Raw genomic sequence first — 14,942 nt, 5'->3', positions numbered from 1 at the left:
CACAAATGTCACGTCAGGCTTTTCCTGGCTACCCACGTCCTTAACCTACTGCAAACTCACAAGTAATGGTACAAAATTAACTGACTTACCCACTATTTTTCTGCTGTGCACTTTTAGGATCTGATTATGAGTTGCTTATTAAATTATGTCTTGTGCATAAACCCATGTTTACGCACAGGTTGGAATTACGAGTTGTTAGGTATTTAACACATCCAATAATTATCAGAGGCATTAAATACCTCAACCTTCATTAAAGTTCAGCAGGTCAAAAGCAACAAAATTCAACAGGGGAAAAGCATGCAGTTTTTACTGTATCATGCAGATTTTGGTGCATAAAACACCAACATCCGAATGTTATTCCCCAGAAATTCATAATAGGTGATATGTATCGCACTCAATAAGTAACAATACCACGGGGTCTGTTATTTATCAGGTGAAATAAATAGCATTCCAACACTTTTTTTGACCTTATCACACCTTCCAGTTAGCAAATGCCACAGGTATTTTCTTGCTGCCAGAGTGCATGTGGGGAAACGGGGGCAGACTGACCGTACCTGGCATCGGCCGTTTCCCCGGAGGATGGAAGGGTGGGGGCTGGTTTTGCAGTGGTGCTGCCCCAGTAACAAAAGCAGCAAGCAGGCATAATCCACTCACAATCATTTCCAGCCTCCCGGAGCCAGCCAGTGCTTCACACTTGCCCCCCAAACTTCACTTGAAGTGGTCAGGCTCGCTCACTAGGCACCGTGTGGGGGCTGCTCCAACAAGCTCACCAGAGCCGCTTTGGGTTCCCAGTCCAGCCCTGTGTGGATATGACCAGCTATAGTGGTGTTAGATCTGCCATTCCTTGGCTAACTTCTAAATGTGGCTGCCAGTAGCTGAAATACCACCAAAGCTAATTCTGAATTTCTGTTCACATCAGACCTGCTACAAGGCAGCACAATACCTTTGTTGCGCTTTCCTTTTCTTCTGGCCTCTTATTCTAAAGCCACTTCTCTGTTTTAATAGTGCATTTTTGGCCAGACAGTGTGATGCTGCAATCTTCATTTCCTTCTACAGTGGCGTCCGAATAGTTTCACCAAAATCGGAAGAGCATGAGAAAGTGGTAGTAAGCTTCCTATGACCCTACTAATTACAATACAGGAAGTGACATCACCTAACCGTGTACCATGTATTGGCCCATCACGTTATAGCCACGAGGATGGCCTTTAACAAGTGAGAGGGGCTTTAATGGCCAATATTGCCATAAGTCGACAGGCGTTTATGCTATGAGGACATTCCACCCCCAAAGGCAGGCAGTCTTCTTCAATTAAACGGACAAACACAAAATCAAACATGGTTTGAGCACAGAATCCTCTTCATACAATTAGTTTTCTTGCGGTTTGTTCCCTTCTGTAGTATTAGTGGATTTCTGACCAGTCAGGAAGAAAAAGGTGCACGGACCGGTCGTTCAGGTGATGCTTCTGCCTCCCTGTTCTACTCTAGATGTACCACTTCAATACATCATAGGGCTAAACCATTCCAATATAACAATAAAGCCCAGTGCCACAGGCTATACCAATTGTTAAAGGCCCTCTTGTTAAAATGTCGTCCTGACCCTTGGGCGAGTGCCTACCACATGAGGCTGCACCTTAACCAGTAGGTATAGCTCACGACAGAAGCAAATAAATGCCATAACTGGTAACATCGAAAGAATAGATTGATTGCCCAGAAGGCCTATGGCAGCCATTATTGGCCCTCTGCCGCTCCATTGTTTTCAAAAGAGCGAAGAGTTGAGGCCGCAGCATGTTAATCAATAGTTATTGATAAAATACAAGCAGAGATTGGTTAAATAACATGGGTAACAGAGGGGTTTTCAGGGGTTTAGAGCAGCTACATAGGATGGTGAGAAGCTAACTCCTTTGGCCTCATTATGGAATGAGGGACAGGAAGTGGAGGGGTCCCTGGGTCAGAAGGTCTTATAATGCCCCCCTCAGTACAGGGAGCTAATGAACAGCAGCAGGTCGTCCTGTACAAGAGTTCAACTTCGGGTAGCCAAGACCTGGGTGGTGCTGAGGGCCAGGGCTACTGTGCCCTAGATAACCTTACCACAAGTTCTCCAAACCCCATTTTCGGTTGTCCAAGACACTTATGAATACCAAATGTTTATTTCAGCTTGGATTAACAGAGTGGATACATTCTAATTCAAACAAGAAATTAATCATAAAAATGGTCTTCTTTTGGAAATTATAAATGCCGGGCAGTGTAAAAATTGCCCACATATACCGAAAAATGGCCGCATCTTACCCTAAACAAAGAGTGAGAACAACTGGTGAATTTCACTGCAATATGTAAGACGGACAATATTGTCTTTGCACTAGTATTACTTAACCAGTGTACAAAGAAATGGAAACAGTGTATGCAGGCATATCTGAACCCAGGTGTAAAAAAGGTGCACATCATTTATACAGGCATTGCAGATTACAGGCTTTAAGAGAAATACAGCGCCTAGAGGCAGGCAATGCTGACCATTGGGGTTACATGCAGAGCCTTTATGCTGGCATTGCTAGGCACTGCTATTTAAAGAAACGCAGACCCAGGGCAACAAGTGGGCCGGGTCCTGCCTGTGCTCAGCAGCATCAGTTTTAAAAAAGCAGGTGCTGCGACGGGGCCCTAACGGGCTCTCCATTTTTGCCCTCAGGATGAAAAAAAACACTTAACTCTGCAACAGTACCACCCTTCTCTGCTTTTGATGTAACTTCAAAGAGACTTGTTATAGTTCTTTCACAGTTCCATCATTTCAGAACTGAGGCATTTTCAATACTGTATACAACGAAGCCATAGTTGTTGCTTATTTATCGTATGCAATTAACAACCATTGGAAAAAGCCGTTGTAGGTGTAATATTACTTTTTGTAATACATATCTGGATGTAATGACAGAAGCAGCAAAATACCAGTTGGGTGTCATATTATGCTAATCACAGATTTTTAGATTACTTTTTAAGCCACGCCCTAATTACATCAGCCACGCCCCTTTGAGAGGCACCCCTCCCCCCCATTTTTTCATCCCACTTAAAGCACTGCGTAGACCGTTTACTCAGGCATTGCTGATCGCTAGTATAAAACTATATGCAGACCAATTTTATGCAGAAACTACTGATCACAGCCACGAAAAGCAATCCAGACCCTGCAGGCAGGCTTTATCAGCAAGATATTCAGAGCCTTAATAAAAGCATTGCTCACCACTGGTGTAAAAAGTAATACCAACCCCCTTTACACAGACCTTGGTGATCTTTGGTGATGGCCTGTGCTAGTTTGGACATGTAGTTGTTTCTTATGGTGGCCAATGTGGCACACAAGTGGCTGGTGTGTTTAACTCCATACTGGGGCATAACGCAAGCCGCTTGAACAGTTGTCCAAATACTGTCAGGGCGAAAGTAAAAGAAAGTGCCGTGCTTACGGGAGAGCGCATGGTTGTGTATTTGGGGTTGGTGAAGTGAAGGGGCTGCGATGAAGAACATTCAGAAGAGAGTGAAAAGAGGGTGATAGAGAGGAAAGAGATAAGGAGTAAGATATGCAGACTGAGGAGACGTGGGGAGAAAAAGTGCGTCCACGTCTAACAGAGTGAACATACATATAGAGTGATGGAGACCCTCTGCAGACCCCCTAACAGGAAGCAGTAAAATGTAATTAAGTCTCACAATTTTAAAACAAAATCATTGTTGTTAATCATTTATCTTAAACAGCTTACAACCATTGACAAAGCCAATCGTCCTGGATGGTTTTAGGTTTATGTCAGTTGTTGTGGTATATATCTGGATGCAGTAACAGAAAGGACCGCGAGAAACCAAACTGCTGCTTGGATGGCACAATATGGGAATCACAGAAATGTACTTTAGGTGTTTAAGCCACACCCTTAATTAGATGGGCCAAATCGCTTTTAGGGACCCTACCTCACTTTTTTAACCCCCTGAAAGCACTGGAGCTCCATCACTTTGTGGTATGCCACTGGTTCCACATGAGCACAGTGTGCACAAAGCACAGGCGCCACGGCCCGTCTTCTGGTGAGGAGGCATCTGCCTTTAAACCTATCACTTTTGAGCTTGAACTGACATCCATTGTGTGATTGTGCTGTAACACGTGTCGTGGAGTGTTCAAGGGATAAGCACAAGGTCCTTAAACTCTGTGGTCTCCATGTTGGGGAGGTCACGCAAACCTACCCTCCATCCTAGCCAGCACCACTGGAATTATGAGATTCTGTGCCCGCGGCTTTTTTTGTACAATTCTGCATATGCCAAATGTGTCACATAAGCCTTCATCTGCTGTATATTCTGCAGATTTCAACAACATTTTTTAGGTTAAAATAATGAACTGTTACTAAAAACGAGGTAACGTGTTTGCACACACTGGAAGGTCCTTTGCAAAGGTTAACTAGTTATCTTTCAGTTGCATCTTTCTGCATGTGGTCGTTAAATTACTACTAATGAGGTGGAATGTGTGGACAGAGACAAGGGAGTTGTTGCAGGATGCGAGAGCCGAAGGTGCGAGGACTCCAGGCATGAGCATGACAGCAACAATTACAGGCCCTCTAGGTAGGCATGTTTGTCATTACTTGTGCGGACGTGACATTATCCAGTGGACTCCTGTGTACACCTCAAACCAAGGTGATCGGACAGCGCTCTCCACCCAGTCTCCACAGGTGTGGGTGTGTCTGCAGCAAATGAAGAAAAGAAGTCAAAATACAATATGCGGCTGCACACAGCAGACGCATGTGCCCTCTTAAGAGGGCAGCCACATTAGTGCCGCATTTCAGCACATCCCACGCTCCACTGACAGCGACCCCTTAATGGATGTCCCCCCTGTCCGGCGACTTAGCCGGGTCATTTCCAGCGCGCAAGAGGCAGGTATTTATACCTGCCCCCATCCACTGGCCGTCCTCTTGGTTCCCTCACTAGACAAGCAGTCCAGTCATGTTGTGGTTGTCGTCGTGGTCTCCTGGTTCTTGCGGTTATTCCCCCACTGTTGTGTTGCGTGGTGCCCCTGAGCCAGGAGGCAGGAGCAGCAAGGACTTGCCCTTGTCTCAATTGCAGACGTCGGGGCACCACACAAGAAAGCACCCACGCCACGGAGACAAGCAGTAGCAACGGGCGCCGCCATGAGGCAAAAGAAAACTGCCCCCAAAGGGGCCCCTACATTCACCACAAGAACTCACCAACACCCGATGTTGGCTCCTGTTACAGGGCAATCGGAGGCTGATTGGTACATTGGAGTACCCTCTTCAGGAGTACAATAGGGCTGCCCTATGCTAAACCCCAGGAGTCCTTACGGCAGAACCCTGGATGAAAACGTCGGTGCATACATTTGGGTCGGATTCCCCAAGCATTAATATAATATCCACAATTCTAAAGCATTTTGGATAATTATTCCAGTTAAGTGTTCAATACAGTCCAAATCCAGTTGAGAGTTTTTTATTTCCGTATTCTTCAGTTTTCACGGCGAAGGCTTGTTTAAGCCACAGATCCAAATTCATATAATACAGCCATAACCACTGTCACGAACAGCCAACATGCATGTTTCGTCAAAGGAGAATTATTCCTAATGACTTCCTCAGGGCTGTAAATGAATAAATATACATCACTAATTATTACTCCATTTTAGCAATTAGCAACAATTGTGAATTAACAGCACGGGTGGTGGCTGTTTGGGTTCCTCTAGTAGCAATTGTGGTTATAATTTGAATAGATTTATACATACCCTAGACCGTGCGCAGGTAAAACTTTACTACCCAATTCAAGTAGAAAATGAAAACGTCGGTGCCCCGCTAGTCCTTCGGGTGGTTGTAAGCCTGAACAACTCGGGGGGGCTGGCCTTGCAAAGCTACACCCCTAAAAAGGTGCGAGTAAAGTCATGGATTGGTGGTCCATGGTATTTAAGGGGGATAATCCCACATAAATGGTAGCACTTATTGGGTTGGCCACAGTGAGGTTTGGCTCATCAGACGGGCAGGGCATCTTAGGTCAGTCACCGCTGATTGCCCTTGGATAAATTAACCCACCACATTGGCACACTTCATGTATGAAATAAACCTGCAGCAAAACTGTTTTCCAACAAAATTTGTGTGGCGGGAATATTTATTGCAGTGTGTACTTAGTACCTAACTATGATTTTAGGGAGGGTTGCATATATCACACTATGTGTTCGGCTTTGGGGTCTTAAAACATCAGCCGAGCCTGATAATTCCGGGCCATTAATATTGAGCGGGGGCAGGGGGCCTGAGCAGAAGTGGCCTCACTTGTTTTCAGGTGTGTTTCACCAGCTTAACTTAATCAGTGCATTTTTTTAACGCTCCCCTCCCCCCTCCCAATCTCCACCCCTCCCCTTTTTATAAACGTTGCCAAAGCAGTTTTTTGCGGAAAGGCTATATGCAAATGTGGGCCACTTTTTTTTAGCGTGCCCGGGCCGATTTTTTTTTATCCCAATACAACCCGGACGGCTGAGAAAGCTTCTCACACTCTGTGCATTACTTAAAACTAGTCAGGCAATGCCATGCTCCCGGCACTACCAGATGCTGCTGGCCAGGGCTCGAGTTGGGGGTACCACGTGGGTGGACAGCGTCCCCCCTATTATTTTACCAGGAGCTCGATTACTGGAGCACATGGAGCCACACATTCACTCTTTGGCCTCTCTGGGGCGAGATCATAGCTCATTCAGAACGCTGATCACGCGCTGGCTTCTATGATGCAATCGCATCTAAGGGGTGAGCGAGGGGAGGCAATGAGTCTGATGGTGCAAGCCACCTTTCGTGACATCACTTCCTGTTGTGGCATGAGCCCCCCCCCCCCCCACTTCTTTTGCGTGGTGCCCCTGAGCCAGGAGGCAGGGGCAGCAAAAACTTGCCCTGGTCTTAATTGCAGACGTCAGGGCACCACACAAGAAAGCACCCACGCCACGGAGACAAGCAGTAGCAACGGGCGCCGCCAGGAGGCAAAAGAAAACTGCCCCCCAAAGGGGCCCCAACATTCACCACAAGAAATCACCAACACCCGATGTTGCCTCATGTTACAGGGCAATCCGGAGGCTGATTGGTACATAGGAGTACCCTCTTCAGGAGTACAATAGGGCTGCCCTATGCTAAACCCCAGGAGGCCTTACGGCAGAACCCTGGATGAAAACGTCGGTGCCCCGCTCGTGTCCTGCTGCTGGCGCCGCCCACGCACTGTGCCAAACAGTTCCCTAGACCTATAACAAGCTCTTACACAGCCTGCAAGCTCCCCACACGGTTTACGTGCGGCAAACTCCTCACACCATTCGTCCACGCATAACCTAGCTCCTCACTCTGCCCCGAGCCCCACGCACTCGACTCCATTCTATGAGCGTCAAACACCGCACACACTGTGCCCTTGCTCACTGAACTCCTCGCACGCTCTGTGCCTGAGGGTCAAGCTCCTCACAGATTCACGAGACTCCGTTTCACGCTTTTTTACACGTTGGACTACTCCCAGTGGTTCAACAGCGCCTTCAAACGGGTGGGGGCTTGAGGAGGGGTGATAGGACCATGCGCAGTCACCCCCTCCACACCTGCCGCGCGCCACGGCCCTACGAGGGAACTGTGGGGCCTGGCCGTCACTCTGCAGTTTAGAGGGAGGTGGCCGAGGCCTGTCTCTCTCTTTCCTCAGCAGAGCGGTGTTGGTTTCTCGACCTTCATTGTCGCTCTGCCTCTTTGCCCCGAGGCAGGATTGCGAAGAATGTCGCAGTGTTCCGCTCCCTGGCCGCTCGGATCACTTCTATCTCATGTAACCGGCCTGACGAGTTTTGCGAAGACGGAAACCCGCATAATTCACAAGAGCAAGCGCGGGGGCTGTGCTAGGAGAGGCCGAGCCGATGCACGCCTCTCCCACCCTCTGGACCCTCAAGGCACTTACAACCAAGGGAGTAGCCCAAAAATAAGACTTACCCCACTTTGAACTAAAACTTTTAGTTGAGCCAATCATGCAAAACAAGTGAGCCCAGCCCTCCCTAGAAGAGCCCCCTTGTCTCTTCTAAATAATCATCCATCTATTCATCATTTTACACTTACATCCATTCACGGATATCCACAGTTTCAGCTTTACATTCTGTCATCCTTTAATTCTTCAACCATCATTCAGTCTTTCCCTATTCCATCCATCCACTCTGCCACCCATCAGTCTGTCTATCCATCCAACCACTCTGACATCCATCCTTCCATCTATCTATCCATCCACCCTGCCATCTATTCATTCACCCACTCGGTCATCAATCCATCCATCCATCGATTCGCTCTGCCTTCCATTCTGCCATCAATCCATCCAACCATCCACTCTGCCATCCATCCATCCACTCTGTCACCCATCCATTCAGCCATCCACCAATCCATCCATCATGTATTCATCCACTCTGCCATCCACCCATACATGCATCCATGTATCTATCCACTCGGTGTATCAGTCCACTGGTCTTTTTACCCACTCATCATTCTTTTCCTCTGCCATCATTTTACCTGTCCTTCCATCCCTTTACTATACCATCCTTTCACCCGTCCATCAACCTATCCATTCACTCATCCTTTCACCCACTCACTCATCTACCCACTTATTCACTCATCCACACATCATTTAACCCTTCCTCCCATTCACTATTACTTCATATTCCCCTCTTCTATTTACACATCTTTCGCTCTTCCTTTCTCCTGCTTAATCTTCTGTTGGCTTGCATTTCTTTATAGCAGTAGTCATCAGCTTTGGCTGGTGATTTGCAGACAGAAGAGGCCCATAAAGAACCCCACCCCTGCTGAAGCTGTTAAAGCGGGTGTTCACGACACCCCCTGCTTACAACAGGCCCTCAAGAGTGGGCAAAAGCCAAATACCAACGCTGCCCAGTCTTGATTCCTTCTGATGCTTCTTTCTTTCACCATCCTACACTTCCTGTATCTTTATCTCATTCTTGCAGGCTGTTTTTCATCCCTCCTGTCACGATTTGTTCGCGTTTCTTTGTCTTTCTCTTCCTCCTCCTCTTGCTAAAAGTCCGAACATTTGTTATGGGCCAAAAAAACCAGAAATGGCGGCACAACTGACCACAGCACATACAAGCAAATTATGTATGTATTATAGGGTCAGGTTCTTTTGCAGACGATGTGATGTAGAAAAAAAAATTGTGAGCTCGTTAATTTGGGGAGTAGGCCGCACATAGGGTGGCCTGATGAAGGCCTGGTCAGTCTAGGATGGGGCTTACCAAGACCATAGTTAAGATTACAAAGAAGGCTAGTGTGTCTGCAACTCTAGAGATTTTAGATCTATTTACAGAGGGCTTAATGCATCAGCAGCTCCACCCACATGGTCCACTCGGAGTCAGAGATTCCATGTTCTAGAGGGCCAATTTGTCATGTGGCCCAAGTCGCTTCCATTCATGTGAGAGGTGGTCTAGCTGTCGAATTTACCACCATTCGATTGGTATAGCTGGCTTCCCCACCAAACCAAAATTTAGTGATTTCTGTGCAAAGCATTCTGAGGGCGGGGCAGAGTCTCTACAAGGGGCGTGGCTTATGTAGGTAAGGGTGAGCCTTAAACTCACAAACTGATTTTTTGTGATCCATATAGAGCGCCACTCCAACGGTTTTTTGGTGTAAGATTAAGTAAAACGTGAAATACAAACCAGAGCTAAATCCCTGGTGTTGATTACTTGAACGTTTTTTTACATCAATTGTTCAGGAATCGATCAGTGTTACTTGCCAGAAAAGTTAAGCACATTAATATATGGGGGCTCGGTTCAATGTTTATTTTTAATTACTACTGGGTCTGAGAACCAGAGGGACGCAGCCCACTTAAAGCCCTGCCTTTCAACAAAGCGAGTGCTGGTATTAAAGCGCATGTTAAAACAATTAATAAATATCTTCAACTTGTAAGATACTACAGATCATTTTGGCTGCTTTTTGATATTCGAATCTCATTCCGATCTGAAGGTGCAAGATGTTACGGTGTGCATATCATAGACAGATGCAGTTTTGTCATCACACGTGTGCCACAAGTCAAGTGTTCATTTAATTAGGGGAATAGTCCTACCTCCAGCTAGCATGAAAACTGGCAAGCTAGCCAAGGCTACTGTCATTTCACTGCCTTTTCTTTTTAATTATGAGTTTGCCTCTCTTGTTATATAGGGCAACTTTTACTGCATACATTCTTGATTTCAACAAGAAGGTTTCTTCACAAATGAGTCAAACATTACTAAATAAAATGCTCTATATGGGGCAATGTGACATGGCAGCTACTTCGCAAAAGATACCTAGTCATTTTTAGATGTCGATTGCTGTCTTTTTTGCATAAAATTGGAGATACATTTGTCTAAGTGGTGTGAATATCAGTTTACTCACTGGGGAACAGCCTTTTGTCTATAAAAAGAAACAAAGCTCTTACATTTTTTAAATGATTTAAATGTTAGTCTCTTTAACATGCATGTTTGCGCGACCATTTATAGATATACGAGTTTACATTACACAGGTTATTTTCAAATCAGCAATTATTTCAAGAAAGGACACAAAGTTCAGGATAACAGCAAACACGTTAGGTCTTGAATTTTAAAAAGTTTTCTAGCAAAGTCGTCCATAATAAATAAAAAATGTACACTAGGATTCTTCAGTGGTGTTTCTTTATGGAAGGAGTTTAGTCTAGGGACCCTACGTTGTCAACACAATGGAAACCCAAAACTAAAGACATCCTTTAACTATCATTGAGATGCAGAGAATAAAAGGGGCAACTTCTTTGAAAAACATTGTGTATATGTTAGCCTGTTTTTTAATAAGTACAATAGTCTATTTGAAACCTGCACAAGGCTAACTGAAATGGACTTGCTATTAAATAGGAGGATGACCTCCCAAGTACTGGTGTAAGTTGGATAGTGAATTTGTCAGGAATAACATATTCCACAATTCCGGTGAACATAGTGGTGAATTTATGATGTAACGGCCCAGAGTTGCAGACTTTGGAGCTAGGTAACCAGTTTGAAGTCTCTGTGTCGGCTCAACATTCTGTGATTCTGGGCAAATCACACTCTCCAATGCAAAAAAAAAAAACATTGGGCGTCTCACTAAGTTTATTTCACTGGTAGAGCTGCGGCTGAAGGCCCAGTTTAAATAAACTATATTTGGGGCAATGTATATAACTTCATGAGTATGGATTTTAATTGATGATTGACTGTGAGTTTCAGGTTGTTTTACTATTTAAGACATTATTTTTAATTTAAATTACACAATAAAATGTTAACCTACCTAATCATAGTAGCCCCCAACAATGTTAAAGCTGAGCAAATTGTTTTTTGGGCTGTCATTATGATAATGAAAACATGTAATATTGGATTGCACTGAATCGTGGTAACCCCATTATGTAGAGCACATTGTGTGTGGGTTTGTGTGCTGCAGGACTTTGCCCTATTTTGTGTTCTATACAACAAACATATCTAATTAACAACATACCATACCATTGAAAGAAAAGAGCAAAATCACACAGTAAACAGTACTAATTGCTCAGTCCTCTGTGAAGGGTGCAGTGCATTGGCAGAGTTTGATGAAGGTTGAGTTTTGCTGCTACTGATGGCTGGCCATGTGAATGGAGTGTGATATTACTAGCCCCTTAAGGATGGAAAATATATAGCTATTTGGAGGCCAAGAGCCAGCTTCTTAGCACTAGATTGCGCTTCATATGCCAACAGGTTATAGTGCTTTTCCACGGCAATAGTGGTTTGCCGAATAAATACGAGGAGTGCTGGATTGGACTGATGGGAAAACACGTCTCAGTGGGCCAGGCAGACTCCATATGGAATTCATCGGGTACCAGCAGTGAGAATGGCCAAGCATGGGGTGGGACGTGAAGATGGTCAACGGGAGAGCTAAGAGATGGTCACAGCACACAGGCAACCGGGTGAACCTCAGCAAGACATCAGGGGGATGTTCTGCCAGAGCTGCTGGGTGAACGTGGAAGTCGATGCAAGACAGATGTAACAGTAGGGTTGGCCATAGCTCCAGAGTAGACAGTCAGTCTAAGGCATATAATTCAGAGAGGCCAATGAAAGGTGGCTAGAGAGGTCTTAGGGGAAGTCTGAGAAGAGGCAGCCTCCATTATCGCAGTCATTGACACCTGTAGAGAATTAGTTACTAGCAGCACATTCGGGTACCAGTGGGCTAAGCTTTAAGCTGGAAGTTGTGCAGGTTTTATGGGACTTCCCTGAGTGAGCTGGTTCGTGCCAGCTCTGCGGAGATCCATTCTTCATTACAACTGTGCAAAGTAAAAGCATAGAAGGCCACAGGTGTTGAGAACGCGAGTGCACATATGTCCGCCTGCACCTAGAGATGGTAGCGTCTCAACACTACCACTGAGGGGATGTATAGAAAGCAGTGTAACATGAGCACGGCTGAAGAGAAAGACTGTCCACATTCTTCTACAAGTTAAAGTACTTGAGCTCGAGCCCGTACGTCACACGGGGTCACAGCCCTCGGAGTCTCCAGGCGGGGTCACGCTTCAGCGTGACCTCAGACGCCCGCCCACTCACCCCCGGGCCTCCGGCACGTGCCAGCGGAGCCCCACACCAAGAGCGAGCTCTTACCGTCACTAGCAGCGGCACCGCCGGGCACAGGCTGGCGAGGGCACGCGCCATCTGCGCATGGAGCCTTCTAAGCCCCGGCGCTGCTTCCACGAGTCCGGGCCTGCTCCGGGCGGCTGCTCTCCCCGCGCTGGCCTTCCCTGGTCCTCCCCGTCCCACGGAGCTGCTGTACAGGTGCTGTCTGGCCGCCGCCTCTCGCTCCCAGCTGAGCCGGCTGAGTGTGGAGCGCAGCGTCGCCTCCGAGGGCCAGCCCCGCCGAGGGAGGACTTTAACCTTCCGTTTTTTTCATTCTTCTGCTTGGGTCACCTCCCAGAGCCTAAGAGGAAGTAAAAATGCAGAGCGAAACACACGCACAATTAAGTCCTCACATACAATCCAGCTCTACACGACTTAAGCAAACAGTTTTTTTTTTGCAAATACCACATCTGCCTTCTGTCAATACACAAAGAAGGAGAGTTCAACCCCTGCCGATCAGACATGACTTCAACTAAAGTTTTCATTAGTTTTAATAACTGCATATACATTAATGATTTTCCCAATTCTGCATTTGGCTTCCTGAAGAACAGGTGGAACAAGGCGGGACACAGAAGCATTCTTCTCCACCCTCTCCTCACACTCAAACATCCAAACTAACAGGCTAGGTTTTCTGTATTTTTTTGCCCGAGCAGGCGAACCAGCCTCTAGCTCATTGGGTTGATGTACCTGCTGCAGAGATCTGTATGTCAGTGTAGATCACATATAGGACAACTCAGCGAATTCGTGCACTTGCTACAGGTGTGTGCGCGTGTGTGTAACCCACGCGTCACAAAACTAATAATAGCTCAGCGTGTTTGCGTATCTACTGCAGTTTGCCTGATAGTGAAAGTGATTATAGCTCATTTGATTGGTGCACCTGCGGAAAATATAACATTCGTTTCTTTCTGTATTTAATTGTGCTATTGGTGCTTTTTACAGTTTTATATTATTAGATTTATTAGTGCCTATTAATAGCTCCATCAATAAATGATAAATTGACTGCCCTACTGGAATACGAACATGTAGTCAAAAGGTCACCCACTAATCCCTTCAGCAGTCACGGAATTCACTCAGAAGTTGGCGAAAGGTTAATGTTACTCTAATAGCGCTTGATATAGTCCATCAACACTTGGCTCTTAGATCACCTTTTTGGTAGGGCTCCCTTACCACCAACACCCTTACAGCACTGCCACCCTTTCACTCAACAGGGCTCTCAATTGTCCTAAATGATCCACATTTTTTTAACAACCATTTTCAACTCACTACTCAATTGTTGTTTTCGTGGAAGTTAGTTTCATGTGAGGAAGTTCCTGGTTACGGGAGACGCGACCATTGACTGCCTTGAGACTCCGCAACGCCTCAAACACATTTGAATAGATACGGACACCCAAAATCACTAACCATTTCGGACATCGATTCCCGAAACGAGATCATCACGAGGTCGTTTGGATCAGACCAGACGCCAGCCTACATGCTCTTTTGTTAAGGAGGCCAGCCCACCTCCCCCCAGTCCTGAAGAAGACCCGCGCTGTAAGGGCAACCGAGGGAGGTTCATAGGGTTGAAACGTAGACTACTGTCGCCAACCTTACCAACTCTTATCGCCTGCAGGATTTGTACAGCTAGTTAGGAGTTTGGTTATATACAATAATGCAGTGACATGTGCAGATTTTTTCGTGTGGCTCCGATTTAGGGGGAAGATCTCAGGATTGTACATATGAATACTGACTAATGGTGTATAAAAATGATTACTGTGTCAAATGTCACCTTTTTTCACTGAACTCCCTCACAGCACTTCCCTTTTCCCTTTCCTATGTGGGCACGAATTATTTTGATAAAGTATAAAAATTTGTCTTGGATACATATCGTATAACCAATGAAAAGGTTGATACAAGTGCTTTGTGAATAAAAACATCGCACTTTGGATTTGTTTCTCCTTTCGTCTTTCTTCCATCTATGCTAAGTCCTTGTATTGTATATAATTTGTTCCTTCAAGTCCGGGACCCCTCTGTCTATAATAAATATCCTTCCCTGCCCAGCATGATACTTCACCCCAACCACGCCCTCCATGTTGCTTCCATCCCCGCTCTCCTTATTGCCACCCCTCCCACTTTTTGTTTGTTGAAACAAAGCTTGTGCATTACCCTTTTTTTTTCTTTACCAATCCAACTTGGGAAAGTAAATAATAAGAGAAAAGGGACCTGCGTATTTTGTAGGTGCATGCATGCATGGTGCACACTCCTTCAAAATTTCGCAGAGGCGGAGTCACAGCACCTTTGTTTTTTTTCTATTTCTTCCATAGCCTTGTTGCACAGCATCGCTAAAAGCCTTTGACACAACCAATAG

The 14,942-nt window shown here is 45.8% G+C and overlaps 1 protein-coding gene across 4 annotated transcripts in view; it reads right to left on the bottom strand.

The window, feature by feature from the left end:
- The window catches only part of PTPRH (protein tyrosine phosphatase receptor type H), a 723,213-nt gene extending 710,420 nt beyond the window's left edge, over positions 1 to 12,793 (bottom strand). For 3 of the 4 annotated variants that reach the window (XM_086930309.1, XM_086930310.1, XM_086930312.1), the window contains exon 1: positions 12,587 to 12,793. In XM_086930309.1, the coding sequence (XP_086786435.1) occupies positions 12,587 to 12,637 (51 nt within the window). In that variant the 5' untranslated portion in view covers positions 12,638 to 12,793. The remainder of the gene's footprint in view (positions 1 to 12,586) is intronic. The other variant, XM_086930311.1, reaches the window with a different exon arrangement.
- Between the last annotated feature and the right edge of the window lie 2,149 nt (positions 12,794 to 14,942).

This window comes from Lissotriton vulgaris, chromosome 7 (genome assembly GCF_964263255.1).
Source record: "Lissotriton vulgaris chromosome 7, aLisVul1.2, whole genome shotgun sequence".
Classification (NCBI taxonomy): domain Eukaryota; kingdom Metazoa; phylum Chordata; class Amphibia; order Caudata; family Salamandridae; genus Lissotriton; species Lissotriton vulgaris.
The sequence above is the reverse complement of the archived record's forward strand: the minus strand, read 5'-3'. Positions and strand labels throughout refer to the sequence as shown.